Source organism: Protopterus annectens, chromosome 17.part0 (genome assembly GCF_019279795.1).
Source record: "Protopterus annectens isolate FY-2018-M chromosome 17.part0, PAN1.0, whole genome shotgun sequence".
NCBI classification, from domain to species: Eukaryota; Metazoa; Chordata; order Ceratodontiformes; family Protopteridae; genus Protopterus; species Protopterus annectens.
The window spans coordinates 754,626,596-754,649,911 of record NC_056751.1 but is presented as its reverse complement, the minus strand read 5'-3'; the positions used below and the strand labels follow the sequence as shown (position 1 = coordinate 754,649,911).

At 41.9% G+C, this 23,316-nt stretch overlaps 1 protein-coding gene across 2 annotated transcripts in view; it reads right to left on the bottom strand.

The window, feature by feature from the left end:
• The window catches only part of LOC122791611 (nucleobindin-2-like), a 917,099-nt gene that overhangs the window by 89,903 nt on the left and 803,880 nt on the right, over window positions 1-23,316 (bottom strand). For both annotated transcript variants that reach the window (XM_044059400.1, XM_044059401.1), the window contains exon 11: window positions 4,794-4,964. In XM_044059400.1, coding sequence (XP_043915335.1) covers window positions 4,794-4,964 — 171 coding nt within the window. The remainder of the gene's footprint in view (window positions 1-4,793; window positions 4,965-23,316) is intronic.

Below are 23,316 nucleotides of genomic sequence, written 5' to 3'. Positions count from 1 at the left end.
ATGCAAAACATGCTGTTCAATCAACTAAGTGAATTAGAGTAATGTTTAAAAAAACTCTCTCTAATTTTGGTCTTTTGTCCCCTCAATTATTTTTGGTTTTGTTATGAACTCTTGAGCAAAGAAGTTGATAAGTACACATAAAACACTGTGGTCTCAACTGGGGTAGGGACTCCAAGGCAAACAGAAATCCCAGCCCTCAGGCTAATGGAGGACAGCAAGCCTCTAGCATTGCAGGTCTCTCCTTTGGCACCTAAACTGTTACTCAGGACCTGGATTTCTCTTTTTACAGGAAATCCCAATATTTACCGCTTGATTCATTTAGGAAGAACCCACAGGCAAAGAAACAACTTTTCTATCTGGAAACTTACCAGAATGTTCAGAGATAAACTCAAAACTGACATATAAACAGGATCATTATTGCGAGACTCGTGCATATATGTATCACAGTCATAGATATACTGTCACAATTGACACTGAACATTCATTTTGTTGACTATGTTATCTGCGGGTACTTTTTGAAAAAGTTTCTGTAACTCGAACGTCTGTGTTGCTGTAAAAGGTAAGGGTGTGTGTGTGTGTGTGCGTGTGTGTGTACACACATGCGTAGGGGTTAGGCTAATGGGTTAGTTTTAGTGTACGTGTTCTGTGCCTGAATGCCTTAATTAGTGGTACTGTTAAAGAAAGTTTTTTTTCTTAAGATAACTGCAAAGCTGGGGTTGAAGTAGGGGGTAGGGTTATAGTAGCCACGAGTAAGACAGACCCCCCCCCCCCACACACACATACACACAGCTTACTTGGGTCTGCTAACCCTAACACTGCCCTTGCCTCAACCCCAACTCTTCATGTTACTTAAGAGAAATCCTTTCCCAAACAGTACCACTATTCAGGCAAAGCTCACCTAGAGCTACTCTATTTTTTGTTAGTCTGAATCACTGATCAGAAAAAGAAGAACTTTTGTGTTTCTGTTTTTGATCGGTAAATTTTCATTACAGTGAGTTTTTGGTGAGTGCTGTGTTTGACTGACAGTAGTCGATAAAAGTGGTTTAGATAATTTTCCCAGTTGACACTTTTACCTGCACTCATACGCACGTATACAAGGGTGTACTGGTTACTACAGCCTCTAGTCTATGATGTTGCCATCCCCACTTCTGGTTGTTCGTTAGAAGGTAGACCAGAGAAATCTGCATAATCCCCCTCTGCTCTTTTCTGGTGTTCCCTGAAGGTAGGCACTGACATTTCTCCACGAGTTATTGTGGCAGAATCAAGGAGCGACATTTCTACTGTATCAACCAATATACAAAACTATGCACAACTAAACTATATAGACAAGTAGTTATCAGACCCAATATACAAGCAGTACTGGAAGAGGACAAAGCCTTTATGCAGCAATGATCTTATTTCACATGTATATAAAACTTTATGTATTATATGTAAGATTGCATTGTATTTTATGCACATCTCAGCTTGCATTTTGGATTGTCTTTTTTTTCAATGCACTCTGATTGGATTTTTAATGTTACTCTACCTGTATTCAGTTTTATTATGTTCTGAATTTGATTATATACTCATTCTGTATCCAATATTGTTGCTTGAAAAACTGATGTATTTTCTGCTCTTTTAGCTCAGGCCGTGGCTGAAAGGTTCAAACAGACCAGTCCACTTACCCAGTAAACTTACCCAATAAATAAATAAATAGCAATAAATACATAAATATTTACAGTCTAACATTCATATACCAACTAATGGTTGGTTATCATGCCCATGTGCTTAGTCCCACTGCAGACCACCGCATGGAGAAGCAACAAGCCCATATCATCCATTGTACAGTGAACCCTCAGGGTGGCAATGGACATCTTCAGGTGGTATTAAGCCCTTTAAAGTAGTCCCCCCCCCAAAAAAAAAACCCATCAAACTGGTGTGGTTCTGATCCTAGGAAAAGTGAATGCACAACACTGATTTTGCCTTTTGCGGGGATCAGGGGGGTATGGGCTAATGGAACAAGCAAAGAGTGGTTAATCTAACAGCTACTGAGGCAAGCAGATAAAACAATGGAAAAGGCTATTTATGAGCTGTACCTCTGCAACGTAGAACATACTACTTCCAATTAATAAATCAGAACCACATTGGAAAGCAAATCTACATTAATCACATTCACTGGCTATTTAATTCATAGGATCATAGGAGGTTACTAAGCTAATGGCCTGGAGGACGTTACAAGCCTAGGCAACAGTTTATCCCCCAAAAAAGAAACCTCAGCATCTGTCACTCCTGTGAATGAGAGACACAAGTGGAACCCCTGGGACAAATTTTGTAGTTTCCCATCCACTAATCAAGGCTGCGCTTGAAGAGGGTCAGCGAGGTACTCTGATGTGTATGGGAAGTCTATTCCAGAGGCGGGGCAGCCTCTGGGAGACACACCTGTCTGTCCTGTAGGTTGTTGTTGTTGATGTTGCACATTAGATTCAGGCTTTTAAAGCAGGTAATGCATGAGGAGTTAGACTTACGGATATGGAGCATCTCTAGTAGGGCAAGGTTCGAAACTGCCTTGTGTGCAACACACAGATCACCTCTGAGCAATCTGTACGACACAGAGTAGAGTGATAGTGATTTGAGCTTGTCCACATAGGACAGGTGTTGGAAGCCATGGATTCCCTTTGTGAGGTATTTCTGTGGCCCTTCCAGTTGGTGCAGGTGTTTGGAGAGGTACATCCCAAACAGGGCGTTATACTCAAGGTAACAACCTTTTTCTGAATGCAATCCCTTTACTTACTAGATGAACCAAGTAAAGGGCTTTTTTGATCGCTGTCACCACATGATGGTCGAATGAGAGATTGTTGTCAACCCGAGTACCCAGATCTCTCAGCATAGGTTGTGTGCTTAGGGGGTTGCTATTGATGTGGTAATACGAAGGGGCCATGCTTTTTGCCAAATGGTATGATAATACATTTTTTTGTGTTTAACTTAAGGCTATGACTGACACCAGTCATTTGTTGCTGTGAGACCCATGACAGCACTCAACTTACAGTTGTCCACAAACTTGGTTGGTCAGCCACATGCCTTACTTTGCCTGGACCTCTGAGAAGATGTCAAACAGCAGGGGTCCCAGGGCAGATCCCTGGGGAACACCATTAGTGACAGGTCTGCTGTTGGGGGTGGAAGTGCCTATTTTGAGCTTGTGGGTCCTATTGGGGAGCCAGCTGGCCACCCACCTGATAAGACTGGGATTTACGCCAAGTTACGTCAGCTTTTCGATGATGCTCGAGTGCGGAATTGTGTCAAAGGCTTTGGCCAAGTCGAGGTAAGCTGTGTGTAGTGACTTTTGCTCATCCAGTGCCTTGGTGACAGTCTCAAAGAAGTCAATCAGGTTCAACAGGAAAGATCTGCCCTTGACAAATCCGAACTGGGTGGGGTCAAGTGCTTGGAGATTGCCTATGCCCTTGTTTATGAAATCCACAATAATATGCTCCATGGCTTTATAGATTAGACTTGTCAAGCTAATGAGGCAATAGTTTCCAGGGTCAGTATTACCAACACCTTTGTGAAAAGGGTTGACAATGGCAGTTCTCTACTCTGCTGAGATGAAGCCTGAAATTAACTGTGGTTGAATAGGGTGCTCAATGGCAAAGCTAGTTCTTGCTGGAGATGGTGCAGAATACAGCCTGGGATACTATTAGGTCATGGAAGTTACGTACTTTGCCTTGGATAGAGCATTTAACACGTGATCTACGGGTGTGGGACAAGTATCAGGGATGTCGAATGGGCCTTTGTGGGGGACGGGGGTGAAGTCTGTGCTGAACCTATCTGCTAGCAGGTTGGCAAAGTCAACAGGATCAGTTTAAGTGATACCGTTAAGTACTAATTCGGAAAAACTTGGGCTTTATCATGGAGGTTTCTGACGTAACTAAAGAAGGCTTTGTGTTTTCCCTTTGTTTTGGAGTTAAATGTTCACCTTACTTTCTGTTTTTTGGTGAACAAGAACTACCCCATTGAAACACAAATTAAAGACTTTTGGGGACAGCCTGGAGAATTCATCCATTATGCAATAGTTAACTATACAGCAAAACAAACAATACCACTGTAATATGAACAAAAATGCCAGAAATGAATAAGGAATGAAACAACTTTTTTGTGCAATTATTCAAACATATTTCCATGCTTCATAAAATTCTAACAAGCAAGCAATTGACAATAAAAAAAAAATAAAAGAGCAGCAGTTAAGCAATGCAAGAATGTTAAACTAATTCATGCACAGTTATGTGAATAACTTAGACCAATGAGAGTAAAAGTTTTAAAATGCAAGTACATTTCCTAATACAATAATGGAAATAGAATTTTAAGATGTAATGGCTTCTTTCATACTTCCATGAAGCTAGGATGTGGCTCAAGAATGCAGTCACGTCATCAGGATACATAGCAGTTGCTCAGTCTTAAGTGCATATTTTGTGAAACTGTATGTGGAACTTAAACGGGGTGTCACTATGACCCTATGAACATGTCTGATGCCCAATGTGGCAATATGTGGATGTGTAGAATTGTGTTCCAAATTTGCATTAAAATAGAAAAAGGTAGCAAGTCAAACATGTCTGTGGACAGCTTAATGAATTCACTGAATAGAGTTCAAAATCAAGTTAACTTATAGTAAACCTGAATTGTCACTTTAAAAGGGGAAATAAAAACATACAAGGATAAATAGATGGTCAGATGTCTGTGCCTCCTCTATTACTGAAGTCTTATTCAGCAAACTATAAGACCACAAGGCAGTATTGCCTTCATCATCATCATAATGGCCGCACCTGTTGGTATTCCTTTTTCTGGGTATCAAGTTCCAGCTGTCTCTGCTGTAGCTCCTCATGGTCCTTGCGCAGCTGTTCCGCACGGTTATTTAGTTCTGCCTCCTGCCTGTTCAGTTCCTGCTCATACCGGCGCAGTTCCTCTTCGGTATAAACAGGACGCTCATCCACAGTCTAGAACAAAAAAATTATAAATAACTTGTGTAAAAGGGGAACTTCCAGAAATATATTTTGCCCTGATATGTATGCAGAAGAGCTAGGGCAGGATTTCTTATCTGTACTTTGTTTCTTCAACAGAAAAGTCAAACAATAAAACTTTACAAAAAAATGAATTCAGATCGGACTTCACTGAATTAATGCAATAAACTATTACTTTCAGTAAAGCATGGAGCTGGGAAAAAGTAAGGCCAGTTTCTGAACTTTAAAAAAAAAGTGTTTATAAAAAATACACACACACATGCACAGGCATGAATCACTGTCATTCTACTGACTAAACATTTGGTCAACAAAGTGCAGTAAAGGACGTTTAGTGAAGAGGAAGTGCAACTAGTTGCATGCTAGAGAGGGTAGCAAAGGCAGAACTTCAGTTGGGGAAAAAGTGTTGTGTTTTTGATTCAGATTTTAAAATGTGCTGGATATCTCGAAAGTTTTGATACTGTAGGTTTGAAATGTGCGCGTGTCTGTTCGCAGACTAAGGTATAACAAGGGGGTAAATTTAGTACTGTGAATGTGGGGTGGTGTTTGTGGTGTGTTTTACTTTCTGTTAACACACATGTAAGTACATGCAAGTGTTTTGGAGTAGGATTTATGAAAGAACTAGAGGATAAACAGTACTGTGCATGTGTAGTGGTTTTAGTGGTACATGTCAAGAGTGTCTTATCTCGTGGTAGTTTAAGGTATGGTGCAAGGCTGGAGGTTAGGGGCAGAAACAGTGTTAGGTTTAGCATGCATTAGTAAGGGTGGGCAGGGAGGCTTCACCCATCATGTTACTAATATGTGGTGACCCTAACCCCAATCTTAAATCCTACCTTACAAAAACCTGTTCCACAACCTTATTACTACTCAGGCAAATTGGTCTGAATGTAGTGATAGGCTTTTAGCTCACAGATTGCAAAAGGAAACTGTTTTCCTTTTGCAATCTGGGGTTTTTGTTTGCTCAGCTGTGTTTTGATGATTTTGTATTTTAATCCACAATCACACACACATGCAAAGATAAGCTGAAGATGATGTGGGTACACAATGGACTGTCATTTCACCACAGCACGTGTATTCACATACAGTCTCACATACACACATGATCTACAAGCACTTCAGGACATCACCAGCTCACCAATGGCACATCCTTAGAGTGGAAAGGAAACTGAAGTACCAGGTAATGACCCAAGCAAATGCGGGGGGGGGGGGTGCAGATGAAAACTGAAGAGGAAAATCAAGCCCTGTGAGGGAGCAGTGCTAACTGGCGTGTCACTGTGAATGTGGGTTCATATGTACATACGAAGTAATAAGGATAGACGGACAGCAAGTTGTTAAACTGCAGTTTACAGTAACTTTGAGGGAAGAGAAGCCTAGAGCAAACACATATAAAGGACTCAAAGCAACATGTGTTAACACAAGGAGTTTCACAAACAAATCAACCACCCAAGAAACTATCAAGTAGTTTAGAGGTTACTTAAATAGCTGGACAAGTACAGTAAATCTGGGTTTGAAGATGCAACTAGCTTGTAAACAGTCATCCAAGAATGGGAACTGGGTGGACAATGAGACGCTAGGACAAGTATCAGTATACGACACAAAGACCCCCCCCCCCCGTGAAGCATAAGATTTCTAAGCAGCAGGTCTAGCACTTACCATCACTGTATCCCTTCCTCTTCACAAAAATAAACTTTGCATTACTACAGAAAATGTTTCACTGACTGCATGTAGCTAGTTTTTCCTCCAGTTATTGCTGCTTAAATTAATAAAGGCCTAAGATGCCCACTTTAAGCTTACAGCACTGTGTGGACGCAAGGATTTTAGGGATTGCTTTTCATAGGAGATTACCAGGCTAATGGCTTAACGGCTCTAACAAGCCTAACCAATATACCCAGATTTTACCCAATATATGGCCCTCCAGCAGCAAGAGGATAGTGTGGGTTTGTGCCTATGCCTTCAGTATCTTACAAACTGCCCCCATCCATAAGGGACATACGTGCTACCCTTGGTATGAATTTGCAAGTCCTCATCCATTGATTCAAACTGCGTTTGAAGAGGGCCACAGAAGAGCTCTGCTCAACATTAATATAAAGCCTGTTCCAAAGAAGGGGTGATCTCAGACGCATATCTGTCTCTCCAGCATGTTTTGTTTGAGTCGCTGACTAAGTTTAGATCCCTAGATCAGGTGACCCTCAATGCTTGACTTTGTGGATGTGTAACCACTCCAACTGGGCTGGATTAGTGAGTACCTTGTAGGTGAGGCATAGGTCACCCCTTAATAAATCAGTAGGAGACAGAGTAAAGGGATAGAGCTTTTAGTTTATGTACAGAGGATATGTTTACACCCTGTATTTGCTTTGTGAAGAACCTTTGAGGTCACTCCAGCTGCTGTAAATGCCTAGTCAAGTACATGACAAATGGCACATTGTACTCGATTACTGGTCTAATGAGGGTTGAGTAAAGCGGGACTATAACTTCCTTGGATCTGGATGCCATACCTTTACTTATAAATTGTACCACATAGGAGGTCTTCCTTGCCACTGTGGACACATGGCGGTCAAAGTTCAGGCTGTGTACCTAAATCTCTCACCTCTGATTCTACTCTTAGGGGTGTGCTATTGATGTTGTAATTTGCAAGAGTATTTGACTTCCCAAAGGGTATGATAATGCATCTTTTTGCATTAGTTTTAAGCCATGGTTCTGTCACCAATCACTTGTCTGACAGACCCTCCTGAAGGATATCTACATTGTTGGGGGATCAAATGATTGACCTCAGCTTGCAGTCACTGGCAAACTTTGTCATTCAGAGGCCTTCTTAGCCTTGACTTCAGAAACAGGAGTGGTCCCAGCACGGAGCCTTGTGGCACACACCACTAGTAACTGGCCTCTTCTGAATCTGGATTCACCCACTTTAACCACATATGTCCTCGCTGTGAGTAAACTGGCTCTCTATCTGCTGATACAGGGATTTATGCCCAGTTTTGTGAGTTTATTTATAATACCAGAGTGGGGTATTGTGACAAATGCCTTGGCCAGGTCAAGGCAGGAGGTACTGTACTATTTTACCCTCATCCATGGCCTTAGAGACTTTCTAAAAGAAATCTACCAGATTCAGTTGGCATGACTTACCTTTGACAAATTCGAACTGAGTCGGGACCAGTGTTTGCAGGTGTCATAATTTATCAGGTCCAGGACTATTCTTTCCATGGCCTTACATAAGACCAGTCAAACTTATGGGTTTGTAATTTCCTGGGGTAGTAGATGGTCCCCCCTTTATATAAAGGGATGACTGTTGCGGTCCTCCATTCTATCTGGGCAAAGGCAGTCTGGAGGCTGTGGTTAGAGAGAGATCCTAATAGGCCTGAAAAGTCCTGCTTTAAGCTGTTTAAGAGACAATCTGATGTACTGTCAAGCCCCATTGAAGCCATGTTTTAGCTCTAGAAGGGTGCAGTGGCAACACATTCTTTGAAAATTGGTGGTACGGGTTATTTCTTGTGGGAGAACTGGGGGTGATGAGGAGGTGAAATCAGAGCTGAATCTGCTGGCCAGCAGACTTGCTATATTTTCTGGCCAAGTACAGTTGATGCCATCTACAATTAATTCCTCACGTTGGTGGGTGTTGCCTTAGTGTTGGAGACTATTTTTACCTCAGTTTGCTCTCACAGACCTGACTAGTTCCTTAATTCCCTTGTTTAGACTAACGAGGGGCTTTTTTCTCCGTCGTGTACATTCCCTCCCTCAGTTTGCTCTCACAGACCTGACTAGTTCCTTAATTCCCTTGTTTAGACTAATGAGGGGCTTTTTTCTCTGTCGTGTACATTCTCTCCCTCAGTTTGCTCTCACAGACCTGACTAGTTCCTTAATTCCCTTGTTTAGAGTAACGAGGGGCTTTTTTCTCCGTCGTGTACATTCTCTCCCTCAGTTTGCTCTCACAGACCTGACTAGTTCCTTAATTCCCTTGTTTAGACTAACGAGGGGCTTTTTTCTCCGTCGTGTACATTCTCTCCCTCAGTTTGCTCTCACAGATCTGACTAGTTCCTTAATTCCCTTGTTTAGACTAATGAGGGGCTTTTTTCTCTGTCGTGTACATTCTCTCCCTCAGTTTGCTCTCACAGACCTGACTAGTTCCTTAATTCCCTTGTTTAGACTAACGAGGGGCTTTTTCTCCGTCGTGTACATTCTCTCCCTCAGTTTGCTCTCACAGACCTGACTAGTTCCTTAATTCCCTTGTTTAGAATAATGAGGGGCTTTTTTCTCTGTCGTGTACATTCTCTCCCTCAGTTTGCTCTCACAGACCTGACTAGTTCCTTAATTCCCTTGTTTAGACTAACGAGGGGCTTTTTTCTCCGTCGTGTACATTCTCTCCCTCAGTTTGCTCTCACAGACCTGACTAGTTCCTTAATTCCCTTGTTTAGAATAATGAGGGGCTTTTTTCTCTGTCGTGTACATTCTCTCCCTCAGTTTGCTCTCACAGACCTGACTAGTTCCTTAATTCCCTTGTTTAGACTAACGAGGGGCTTTTTTCTCTGTCGTGTACATTCTCTCCCTCAGTTTGCTCTCACAGACCTGACTAGTTCCTTAATTCCCTTGTTTAGACTAATGAGGGGCTTTTTTCTCCGTCGTGTACATTCTCTCCCTCAGTTTGCTCTCACAAACCTGACTAGTTCCTTAATTCCCTTGTTTAGACTAACGAGGGGGTTTTTTCTCTGTCGTGTACATTCTCTCCCTCAGTTTGCTCTCACAGACCTGACTAGTTCCTTAATTCCCTTGTTTAGACTAACGAGGGGTTTTTTTCTCCGTCGTGTACATTCTCTCCCTCAGTTTGCTCTCACAGACCTGACTAGTTCCTTAATTCCCTTGTTTAGACTAATGAGGGGCTTTTTTCTCTGTCGTGTACATTCTCTCCCTCAGTTTGCTCTCACAGACCTGACTAGTTCCTTAATTCCCTTGTTTAGACTAACGAGGGGCTTTTTTCTCCGTCGTGTACATTCTCTCCCTCAGTTTGCTCTCACAGACCTGACTAGTTCCTTAATTCCCTTGTTTAGACTAATGAGGGGCTTTTTTCTCCGTCGTGTACATTCTCTCCCTCAGTTTGCTCTCACAGATCTGACTAGTTCCTTAATTCCCTTGTTTAGACTAATGAGGGGCTTTTTTCTCCGTCGTGTACATTCTCTCCCTCAGTTTGCTCTCACAGACCTGACTAGTTCCTTAATTCCCTTGTTTAGACTAACGAGGGGCTTTTTTCTCCGTCGTGTACATTCTCTCCCTCAGTTTGCTCTCACAGACCTGACTAGTTCCTTAATTCCCTTGTTTAGACTAATGAGGGGCTTTTTTCTCTGTCGTGTACATTCTCTCCCTCAGTTTGCTCTCACAGACCTGACTAGTTCCTTAATTCCCTTGTTTAGACTAACGAGGGGCTTTTTTCTCTGTCGTGTACATTCTCTCCCTCAGTTTGCTCTCACAGACCTGACTAGTTCCTTAATTCCCTTGTTTAGACTAACGATGGGCTTTTTTCTCCGTCGTGTACATTCTCTCCCTCAGTTTGCTCTCACAGACCTGACTAGTTCCTTAATTCCCTTGTTTAGACTAATGAGGGGCTTTTTTCTCTGTCGTGTACATTCTCTCCCTCAGTTTGCTCTCACAGACCTGACTAGTTCCTTAATTCCCTTGTTTAGACTAACGATGGGCTTTTTTCTCCGTCGTGTACATTCTCTCCCTCCGTTTGCTCTCACAGACCTGACTAGTTCCTTAATTCCCTTGTTTAGACTAACGAGGGTTTTTTTTCTCTGTCGTGTACATTCTCTCTTACTTTGACAGGATATCCTTTCTTTTGTTGTACAACCTAGTAATACCAGAAGGGTTCACTAGGGTGGCTTGTTTTTGTGGTTTAACTTGGGTTTATTTTGGTCTGGTACTGTTGTTTCAATGCAGTTGTTTATATGATCGTACAGGGCTTTTGGCTACACCTCTACATAAGTTTGTGTTTTCTGGATTTGGGGGAGCTTGGAAACTAGCTATGCCATCTGTTACTAGGGGGTAATTTACCTTAGAGAGGTTCTTAAAAGTTTTAGGGTAAGATGGGCTGACTAGCTTTACCTTTATTTTAAGGGAAACCACTGTGGGATCTGATCTTACCAATAAAGACGTAACACCAAGGGAGTGCATCACTCTCCCATATTTGTGAGTACCAGATCTAGGATATTTATTCCCCTAGTGGGAATGCAGATTAGCTGCTCCAGGGCATTTGGATTTACAACGTGAAGAAATCTTTGGGCCTGCATGTTAGTGGTCATGTATACCTCCCAATTAATGGAGGGGTAGTTAAAATCACCCATGAGTATGGCACTGGGCTGGATGGGGAGTGATTCTAGTAACTTCAGGTATGATGTATGGGTTTCCTGTTTCATAATGGGGGGACCTGTAGCTAGCAAGGATATGGTAATGGATTTTTCAATGGTTAGTTGGACATGGAGTAGCTCAAGCATGTCATATTGCTTGACCAGCCTTGAGGTGAGCTAATGCTTTATGTAGATAGATACACCTCTGCCTTTTTCTCTCATGTTCAGTGGGCGGTCTAAACATGTGAAAGGCTTTATCGCCATGCACTGCAGAAGTGCTTTCCAGGGTTTTCAATCATGTTTCAATAACTCCACAGATGTCAGCACTGTCCAATGTGAGGAGAGCTGGCCAATAAAACAACTACACCTACACACCTTTTGTGTGCTTCCCAATTCAGACAGACCAGGCAAACACCTACTGCTACTAGATGAATAATGACAGTCCTCTTGTGGAGGAGCTAGCACAGTAAGTGTGTCCTGAGTGAAATGCTACTACAAACAAACTTAACATTAAGGAAAGACAATATCCAATTCAAGATAACAGCAGTGTACTTTAAGCAGCTTATAAAAGTGTGATTATTCAAATTCTTCGCTTTGTAGAAATTAGCCAAGAGTCACTCAATTGTGCAGAATTTATAAAGACACTATAAACAAGGTAAACTAATCAGTTTTCTTGCCAATAAAACAACCACATGCAGGAATCTCTAGTGTGTTTCCCAACCTGTAAAGACCAAGCTGCCACCCAGTGCAACTAGATGGAAAATCCTGTCCTCTTGATGTAAAAACACAGAAAAGAGCTTGCCAGAGTGTAAAATACTCTACTTTATCCAACAGCTAGCTAGATAATGACTTCAAAGCAGACAATGAGAGGGAAAAGGTACTTTTTTAAAAAATTAGCACAAGGAAAGGCATACAAGAACGAAAGAGTTACACAGAGCAGAACTCATTAACCAATACAATCCTCTTGAGTGTGTTATTATGTGAGCATTCCATGAGTTTGACAAATCAAATTACATTAAAGAAGGAGTTTTCAAGTGGATGTGGACGCAAACAAGTTCAGTGTTATCTAATGATAAAACTAAGACCTGAGTATTTGGAAATCAGGTTATCATTATACAGACTGGGATATCTGCTTTGAAAATCTGCTGAAAGGCATTTTCTAATGCTTTCTGTGAATATTCCCAGTTCTAACATTTGGTGATCTTTTCTGAGTCAATTTCCGCAATTATGGCTTCTTGCAAAGACATAAAGATAAAGCTCTGCTTTATCTAAGGAGACAACAAAAAGTTGTCAAGTCATCCATCAGTGCACATTTGCAATTTGTTATTCTGGACGGACTTGAATGCTTGAGGGGCCAAGTCTGATGGCTTACAAATCTGAATGGTTTATATTGTTTAGCAGTTGTCACAGAAGGTGAAGTGTGTGAGCTGTAATTTGTGTGTTATAGAGTTTGATTCCCACAGCCCTCAGCTGCCTACTGTGTAAACCTTAGCAAGTCACTTAACCAGGCAATGCTTGGGAGGCTGGTTAAGGTGTGGTCAAAAGATACATGTGCACTCAACCTCTCAAAGGTCTAGAACAACTGGATCTCTAATGGTTTGGTAAGAAAGACAGAGATCTTTCCTGAAAAAGTCTATTAGGACAATGAATGAAAGGAACAGAGCTCCAAGCTTTTCTTGGTAGCTCAAGGACTTTAGGCCTGTGATCTTTTTGTCTGATTGATATGTTTAGCAAAATGAATCCCAAAGTGGGAGTTTTACGTGATAATTGGCCTAAAAAAATAATCTCAAAAATACATGGCTCTGCTCCTACATAAAGCCTGCCTAATGCTCAGGTCTGCCTCTTCTATCACATTTCAATCCCTCACAGACTGCAAGATCCTCTCTAATTCTCTGCTTCTATACCATATCCTTAAGCTACTGCTCAGGCTTTATTGCTTCTGTTCTTCTTAAGTCTCTCTCACTATCTATATGCATCACTAACTTTCTGGCTGCTGTTTTCCTAACTGAAACTAACATTCTATTTGACTGTACTATTACAGTCAATGTCACGCAATGCACTACCTATGTACTACTTTTATGGACACTGTCTACGTCATAGTATGGTGAGAGTGACTATTACTGTCTGTAATGTTTTAACTGTATAGAATCGTCTAGATGTGTAGTAATATATTTGCAGCATCTTGTAGCAGTTTGTTCTTTCAACTTTCTTTGTATAGTATTTCTAATGTAATTTTTATTGTATTGGATTATACTACATTTCTTTTGTACTGTATGTACACAGACAACTCTCTCCTCCTACCACCAAACAATAATGTATGCGAGAGATGCAATTATACAGCCAAACTGGAGGCAAAGCTCTCTCAACCCAAGACTGGACCAGGCAGTCAAGAGGAGTAGGGAATTACTTGCATCACACCACCAGTCTCACATAGATTTATGAAACCAGCACCGGCAAATAACACACATAAATACACAAAAACATACTTGGAAGCTCTGAATAAAAATCTGCAAAAGCAACAGAGACCTCCAAAGCAGACATCCAAGCAACCTCCACACTCCATCACAAACCATGAAACACATACTTCACATAATCAGTGTGCCACGCAATCACAGCCCTTAAGGCAAAATAACATACTAAACACACTAGTAATAGGCGACTCTATAGTCAGGCACACTGATGTCCCACTAACTAGGCTGGACAAGGAGAAGGTTACAGTTAGCTGCCTGTTGGGTGCCAGGATCCACCACATAACACAAGCACTCAGGTCACTCCAGAACAAGTGCAAATACGACTTTGTCATTGTCCGTGTTGGTGTGAATGACCTGAGATGTACCTCCCTGGACTACATAAAAAGGGACATGGAAGAGCTCTCTCATCATGTAGCCCAGGCCAGTATGACCCTGACCCTGAGTAGCATCTTGCCCTCATCAAGAATGGTGGCCACAGTATAAAGAAAAAATGATCAAGTTCAACAATTGGCTAAGTTTCTGGTGTCATTCAAAGGGGATCCAGTATCTGTCTACCTGGGATGACATGCTCGACAAGCCACATTGCTTCGCAAAAGATGGGCTTGCACCTGTCACCCTTAGGCTTTTGAATACTGGCCAAGGCTTTTGCCGCCCCCATAGTGCATTTTTTAGGCAAGGCTCAAAAGACAAACCCACCACCGTAAATAGCACAAGTAACCAAAAACTGAGAGTAATGCTAATCAACGCCAGAAGTCTAAACCTCAAAATGCATGCACTCGAGGCACTCCTCAGTATGGAGAACATCGATATATGTGCAGTAACAGAAACCTGGTTTAAGGATCCAGAGAGCACCCCAGCACTACCAGGCTATAACTCATACCATACTTTTCGGCCACAGAACCCGGGCCGAAACACAAAAGGCGGGGCTGTATCCATATTCATCAAGGATACCCACTCCTCCAAGTTAGTGGCACAGCACAATGCCTCAGAGATCATCCATGTGCAACTAACAATGGGCAAAACTGCAATTCAAATTGTAGCTTGCTACAGATCACCCACCATGACCCAGGACCCCCATTCTGTGTTTCTGGAGACACTGGAAAATATGAAGGTTCTACCAAACACCCTAATATTGGGTGATTTCAATTACCTAAACATTAACTGGGAGAACTACTCAAGTACTAACTCCCTTGCCCAACGTTTCCTAGAATTTATAATCTCGAATGCCCTGGATCAACTGGTCAACACCCCCACCAGAGGTGACAACATATTGGACCTGGTCATCACCAACATGGGCGACTGGTGTTCTACACCGGAGGTCAACCCCTCGCAGGTTAGATCAGACCATAGACTAATCACTCTGGATATCCACATTCCGCCCCCACAACCAATCAAGGAAACCTAGAAAAACGTTTCAAAAGCAAACTTCACGTCACTTAAGACCGAGGTGGAAAGGTTCACAGCCACCATGCTAAAGGACAATGCTGTCCAAGCTGCTGAATCCCTCATGAAGGCACTCTATGATCACCTGCAAAAATGCATGGATTGTGCTATCCCAAGTAAAACCAAGACTCACTCCTCCAAGAAAAGGAAACCAGTCTGGTGGACCCCTGCCATAAACAAGCTATACAATAGAAGGAGGAAACTAGTACAGAAAAGAGTAAAATCTCAAGAAGGAAAGACATCCCTGATCAGTATCAGCAAGAAACTATTATCCCTAATAAAATCATCTAAGGCTAGCTTCAAAGGAAAAAATTTCCAAAGATAACCACAAAGTGTTCTTTAACTATGTCAAGAACCTAAGTGGAAACTCTCAGATCTGCTCTGAGTTAGTGGAGAATGGCACAAAATACACTGAACTTACTGATATTGCCAACATTCTGGCAGACACGTTTAGTGCAAACTTCACCCCCTAAAGGGCCCATAACCATACAGGAAGAATGTAGAGCCTTGACAATCAATGACTCACAGGTTAAAACAGCCCTATCCAAAGCCAAAAATACAGGAGTCCTGGGAAGTAAACAGTGTGGGAAGAAATAACCAGGGAATTGTTATGGCTAGGCTTGTATAAGCCCTAGGGCTGATAGCCTAGTACCAACCTATGAACAACGCCCCATTTGGGATGTACCTTACAAGACACCTGCAACAGCTGGAAAGACCACAGAAGTACCTCACCAAGAGGACCACTGGCCTCAAACAGATGCCCTATGCAGCTCGACTGAAGAAATTACAGATGTACTTGGTTGCATACTGCCTACTCAGAGGTGATCTCTGCCTGACATACAAGGCCATGTCCAACCCAGAATTGATGGACATGCTCCACCTAAAGAAAACCTTATCCCCTCGAGCCACACGCTCTAGGGATGTAAACCTCACCACAACAATAAATAGGATGTGCTGGAGGGATAGATTCCTGTCCCAGAGACTTCCCATGCTTTGGAACAAGATCCCAATCTACATTAGGCAGAGCTCCTCGCTAACACTTCAAAAGAAACCTTGACAAGTGGATGGGAAACAGAAAGTTTACCTCTGGGATCACTTCAGTGGCTCTGCTGGACAGAGGCACAGGGATGTAATCTAAGGGGGTGGTGAAAGCCAACACATTCTGGCTAGGCTTATAAATGCTTTCGGGTAGATAGCCTACTATCTACCTATGAACAGCGTCAATGGGACCGGATGGTGTCCCAGGCTGTGTCTTACATGAGCTCCAAAATGAACTAACCCCTCACCTAAACACACTGTTCAAACTCAGCCTCTCTACAGGTTATGTACCCCATAGAGTGGCGCACAGCTACAGTTATCCCGCTCCACAAAGGTGGAGCCACAGCGGACCCCGGGAACTATTGCCCTAGAAGCCTGACTAGCCTGGTCTGCAAGGCTATGGAGCGCATCATCATGGAACTCATTAAAAGAGACATTGGGCACCTCCAAACATTGGACCCTACCTAGTTTGGCTTTGTTAAGGGCAGATCATGCCTCCTAAACCTGGTGGACTTCTTTGAGACAGTTACCAAGGCCTTAGACGAGGGAAAGGAGGTCCACACAGCCTACCTGGACCTCGCAAAGGCTTCTGACACCATTCCCCATTCTGGTATTATAGACAAGCTCACCAGCCTGAACATAAACCCCTATGTCACGAGATGGGTTGCCAAATGGCTCACGGATAGAACCCACATGGTGAGAGTTGCAGGCTCCAGGTATGACTAACCCGGTTACAGGGCTCAGTCCTGGGACCCCTCCTGTTTGGTACATATTTCTCAGAGGTACATGCAAGCACAGGAGGACTATGGCTGACCAGGTTCACAGATGACTGCAAACTTGGGGCCATAACTGACTCTCCGGATGATACAGACATCCTCCAGAAGGGTCTCACTGAGATAGATACCTGGTGTCAAAATCATGGCCTCAAGCTAAATTCCAAAAAGTGCATAGTCATCCCCTTTGGAAAAAACAAAGTACCAGCAAACTACCACATACGTGGTAGTCCCCTAAATACAGAAAATGTAATAAGGGATCTGGGGACCCAAGTAGATAATAATCCCTCCTTTGATAATCATATTGCCAAGGTGGTTAGAAAATCCTTCTATGTGGCCCACCTAATCACAAAAGGGTTCACATCTAGAACAAAAGAGGCTATTGTGCTCCTCTACTCCTCACTCATCAGACCCATTATAGAGTACAACACCCACTTGGGATGTATCTTACAAGACACCTGCAACAGATGGAAAGACCACAGAAGTCCCTCACCAAAAGGATTACTGGCCTCAAACAGATACCATATGCAGCCTGACTGAAGAAACTCCAGCTGTACTCGGTTGCATACCGCTTACTCAGAGGTGATCTCTGCCTGATATACAAGGCCATGTCCAACCCAGAATTGATGGACATGCTCCTCCTAAAAAAAAAAAAAAACAAATCCCCAAGAGCCACACGCTCTAGGGATATAAACCTCACCACAACGATAAATCGGACGTGCTGCAGGGATAGATTCCTGTCCCAGAGACTCCCCATGCTTTGGAACAGGATTCCAATCTACATTAGGCAGTGCCCCTCATTAACACTCTTCAAGACAAAACTTGACTAGTGGATGGGAAACAGCAAATATAACCCGGGGAATCACTGCAGTGGCTCTGTCGGACAGAGTCACAGGGAACTAATGGCTCTGCTGGACAGAGGCACAGAGAACTAATCTAAGGGGGCGGCGAAAGCCAACACATTCTGGCTAGGCTTATTAAATGCCCTCGGGCAGATAGCCTATTACTTACCTATGAACCTATAATCACAATGCCAGGTACAAGACACTGATTACATAATGATACTCTCCTGGCAATTAGCTAGGCTAAATAAAAGTGTTTGCTGACAAGTGCCATCACATGATGGTCAAAACAGAAGCAGCTCCTACAACAGGTCCCCAAACCCCTGACTAGATATTTGTTTTGTGGTACAGTAAACTCTTGGTTAAATGGCACCTGTGGGGATTGATAGATGCTGTGTAACTGTAGTTTCTGGTTGCTTGAGAGTTACTATTAACAGGCTTGAATAACACTGTACCCTATACTATTTATTTTGGTTTGACTTGTTCTTCGGTTGGGGAGAGAGGGAATTTATTCTTTTTAAAACTCTAAAAATGTAAGGTATGTTTCGGGGGGGGGGGGGGAGAAAGTGCAACACATGAACAGTGTACTGTATTTGATTTTTTTCCCTGGTTGCTTGATAGTTTACTGTAATGGGTTGTCTATACAGTATGATTATGGAAGGGGCTGTCTAAGGAAAGTGATACTACACTTTCTAACATTTAGTTCAAGCTCAGTTTAGTACACCAATACCTTACTATGGAGAGCTCATTTTGGTGAGTTTGGATGTCACTGAGTGATATGTTAACACCCAGTTTGCAGTCACCTGCAAACTTTAGATTACCTTCACACACCACTTAACAGCTCTCTGATACAAGTCACAAACATGCACACTGTGCAGACAGCGAAAAGTTTTCTGTTTCCAAAAAAATCCAGTCCTGTCCTAATGAACTCAATGCAGCAAGGAAGAATTTTTCCGAAATTGCCCATGATATGAAGCCTTTTAAAAAGTCCAGCTCTCCATCTGCTCTCTTCTTCAGATTAATGTGAAGACACTACTAGGATCTAAATGTCTACGAAAGGGAATACTGAACGCTTTCTATGTCTGCGACAAGGAAGGCTGCTACAATGGCTCTGCATGATGAAGTCCAGACATCAAAGCTGGCAATTGCTAATGGTGACTGTCAAATGAAATGCTTTTGATTCAAGTGGACATTTTCTACCATGATGCTCAAGTAAGTATACATGCATCTACAAAGTGTATTATTCCCCTTCTAACACCAGATCAAGTGGAGACTGCAGGGTAAGCAACCAGAATGCACTACATGTGGGTAAAAGAACTGAAATGTGCAAATTCACAAAATACCTCAACTGCAACCATTTCTGGAGGTATGACGAAGCAGGAGTAAATTTGCTGGACTCAGGGATAAAGTGGGTAGCTCTTTTGAAGGGCTGGTAACTCCAGCTCATAGGCAGTTTTTTACTTACTTTACTGATGGAAATGTGATGAGAATGGCAATTTTTTGAATGACTTCCACAGAGTGTTTGCTTGTTATCTATACCTACACCCACTTATCTATATTTATCCTCTTTTACTGGATGGTACAGGAGAAACAGCAGTAAACAGTTTTCATATCCACTCCATGGAATAGAGCAAAAAAGTTTACGATAAAATAAATATTAAGACCTTCCTTTAAAATGTCTTAAGAACACTTGCAGACACCCTATTACAAACTGGGGGTGCTTGTTTTGTGCTGCAATTTTCACTTGCTTTTTCATCTTTACAAAACTTGGGGTACCCAGAAATGGACAGATCTGGTCTAGGAATGTCTGCTATGCTCTCTAACATCATCATACATGTTGATCAATGCAGTGAACTCTTGCACCCTCTGTCTGAAAGCTATGCAAAGGATTCTTGTACTGTTATCACAAAATGGAGGATTTTATCAAAGGTGCAACCCCAATTAGTGCCTTGAGGCATTCTGGGAAATTTATGTACAGTAACCAGCAGTCAAATCCTATAAATTCCTGCAGCAACTAACATGATCTTTATATCAACAGCTTGTGAAGAGTTTGAGGAAGCAGATCACTGCTCATCTAACTACCCTATCAACTGCTCTGCTTTTCAAATGCCAGACTGTAGAAAAATCTCAGCATTTCCTTAATAATTTTAAGCAAAGACTCTAGAACTAATTATCTAGTCCATAAAGCTCAGAACTCTACTGGAGAAGGGTGTGTTACCACGTATAAACTAATCCAGTACAACACGGCATTGTTTAAACAAATTCAGCACACACTAATCCAGCACTGCGCAACAGCGTACAAACTAACCCAGCACCACGCAACAGCGTACAAACTAACCCAGCACAGCGCAACAGCGTACAAACTAACCCAGCACAGCGCAACAGCATACAAACTAACCCATCACAGCGCAACAGCGTACAAACTAACCCAGCACCGTGCAACACCGTACAAACTAACCCAGCACGACAGTGTACAAACTAACCCAGCACCATGCAGCAGTGTAAAAATTAATCCAGAACTACAACAGCGTATAAACTAATCAAGCACCACATGGCAGTGTATAAACTAATCCAGTACCACATGGCAGTAAAAGTAATGTAATGTCTTTCGGCTTTTCCCAGTTAGGGGTTGCCACAGCAGAACTCTGGTCCGCTAATGATTGGTAGTGGATTTTTATGGTGCCGAGTTGCCAGCCCAATGCCCAACCTTCAAGGAAGGCACATCCATTCACGCTCGCACCTACCTGCATTTCTAATGTCACTCGACCGCTGGGAGGACATGCAGACTCCACACAGAAGGCACTCCAGTCAAGAATCGAACGGGAGAACCGCTTGCTGTGAAGCAACAACGTTAACTGCTGCACCACTGTGCTAAGTCTGCACCAAAGGCAGTGTATAAACTAATCCAGCTCCACACTAATCACCACTGTGTGTCAGTGTATAAACTAATCCAGTACCATATGACTGTGTCAGAAACAGTACAAATTTGTATTCAAAGCTAAAACCCTTAGGAACAAAACTATTTGTTTCTTCTCCCTATTAGCCCCATCAACATGGAACTGCCACCCCCTCCCCCGTTTTGGCTAGGTCTCGCATTAAAGATTTTACTGATCCTAATGCTGTCCTTGAGGTGCTGGAATGGCTGTGGATTTGAGACTTGCTTACTTGTACACAATTGGCAGCAATGAGTCTGGAGTGTGTGCTTTATAGCATTTTTTACTGCTTGTAAGCTGGCCAACTCTACAGCATCTTAAAAGCTAATGTCAACAAATCACTTTCCCCTTTAAAAAAAAAAAACAGATTCAGAGCTCTGGCAGTGTAGAGGTGTGAAAGGGATAATTTTGCCATTTTTCAAATGCCGAGCACTATGATGTGGATGCTGCTTGAAAAATAAATGGTCACTGCCCTTGCAAGTCCAGCATTCTGCAGTGGACTGACTTACAATGCCCCAGCAGTTCTTAACAACGGGCACAAACTGCTCACTGGTTAAGCTTAATTTCAGTAAGAAGAGTTGCTCTACAAGTCTTTAGGAATGTATAACCCTAATTTGTACACAGCCTCAGCTAAATTGCCACTTTTACATTTAACACCTACAATTTAGGGCAAAGTTCCACTATAGATATGCCCCCATAGTACAATTCATCTAACCTGAAGTTCACAAAACACATTACAAATTATGTCAAATAAGTCAAGGCTATCATAATTCATTAATGCACAATATTTAATCACAATCTTCAAATGCATTTATTTTAATTTGTTAACCAGGGCAGAAGACTATCACAGATCAACTTCAGTCTCAGCCTACAGAAAAGTACAGCAATAACATTACTTTATTCAACACACACAGGGTGTTACTGTAATACGTTTACAAGAAGAAGAACAATGCAATAATGTAAGGGCAGGTAAGCATCCGGTATGAGAAATTATTTACATTATACAGCTAACTGAAGCTGAAGTGAGCGTATGCATTATGGAAAGGATGCAAGTGTCATATATACTTGGATACAAACGCACAGAAAGGTACTAGGCACAGGCAGAATATGGTGTTTGGTAATGTGACTGGCTCATTTTGCAACAAAGTGAAGGGCATTCAAATTTACATCTATTGAATGAAACCGACAACATAACTTATGTTTACAGTACATGTCACAAAAACTATTTTCAAACTGTATTTTCTGTTAATTTCACTTGCAAAGGAGGCTGCCATCTGGCATGACGAGCTTATTCTCAAAATATTTTAGGTAAGGGGTTGGTACTGTAAAATTACATCAAATGTATAACGAATGATAAAAAATGGTTTGTCACTAGGTTGTTTTCAGCCAGTCTGGCCAGACACATGGTAGTGTAGCTGCCATTGTAAGACACCATGCTTGTTTGAACTCGTCACAATCCCAACAGTATCAATACAACGCAATGCTTGCGAAGTAGGACTTTTACATCTTTTGTAGCCATTCAGCATACAGCTGCTCTGCCTTACCAAAGCACCTTAACAGTGAAGAAATACTTGCCCGTATGTCATTTTATGAATAGGAGGAGGACACAATCATGTTTTAATAATTTACCCATGCACTAAAATGTACAAGTCAGGTTTGATCATTTTACATTTAAAAGTACGTGCTTCCCAGAACTCAGAGATCACTTAACTGGTCTAAGTGCAGTGTAGCCAGAAAATTCCATTTTATACTTGCAAGCTATTTTTACTGCCCCCAACCCACATGGCATTACAAAAATGTACATATCTTTCAAAATGTTGCCTCCTCCCTCAGTACACATCATTTTCCCCTCAAACTATTGTTTTTTTTTAATTTTTTAAATTAGCAATCCTCTGTGTAAGCAAATTGTACATCATTTGAGGCACATTACTTTAGATATTTGTAGACATAATATAACCTGTTAAAACCTACAATGTTTGAGTGATGCAAAGGAAAAATGTATTCTGTAGTGTACAAGTATGCCTAGCTATACCCTTGGGTGCAAGAAATACTTAAATGCAAAATACTTCAGTGCAATTCCAGCTTTCCACATGTTTCATTTGCATTTAAACACCTTTTGGCAAGCCAAATTTTCTTAATAAGTATGTGAAGTAATACCCGTTTAAAACTCCAATTACATACAAATGCACTATAAAAATGCCCCCCCCCCCGCCCCGCGTTAATTATCACGTGACACCAGAATGTACTTACACAAGGAAGTCGGGGGAAAAAAAATCACTGAAGATTTAACTTATAAAATGAAAACACCTGCAAATCAGTTATATAACTGTCAATAATTTGGTAATTTAAAGTAATGACCATTATGTAAATGTCTTATAAAACCACTAAGTTAACAATTTGACAGCTATGCAATTTACTCAGCAATTTTCCACTCTTACATAATTAAGTTTGTCACACTATACAGGAAGATGGGTAGAAATTTTTATACAGCTTCCA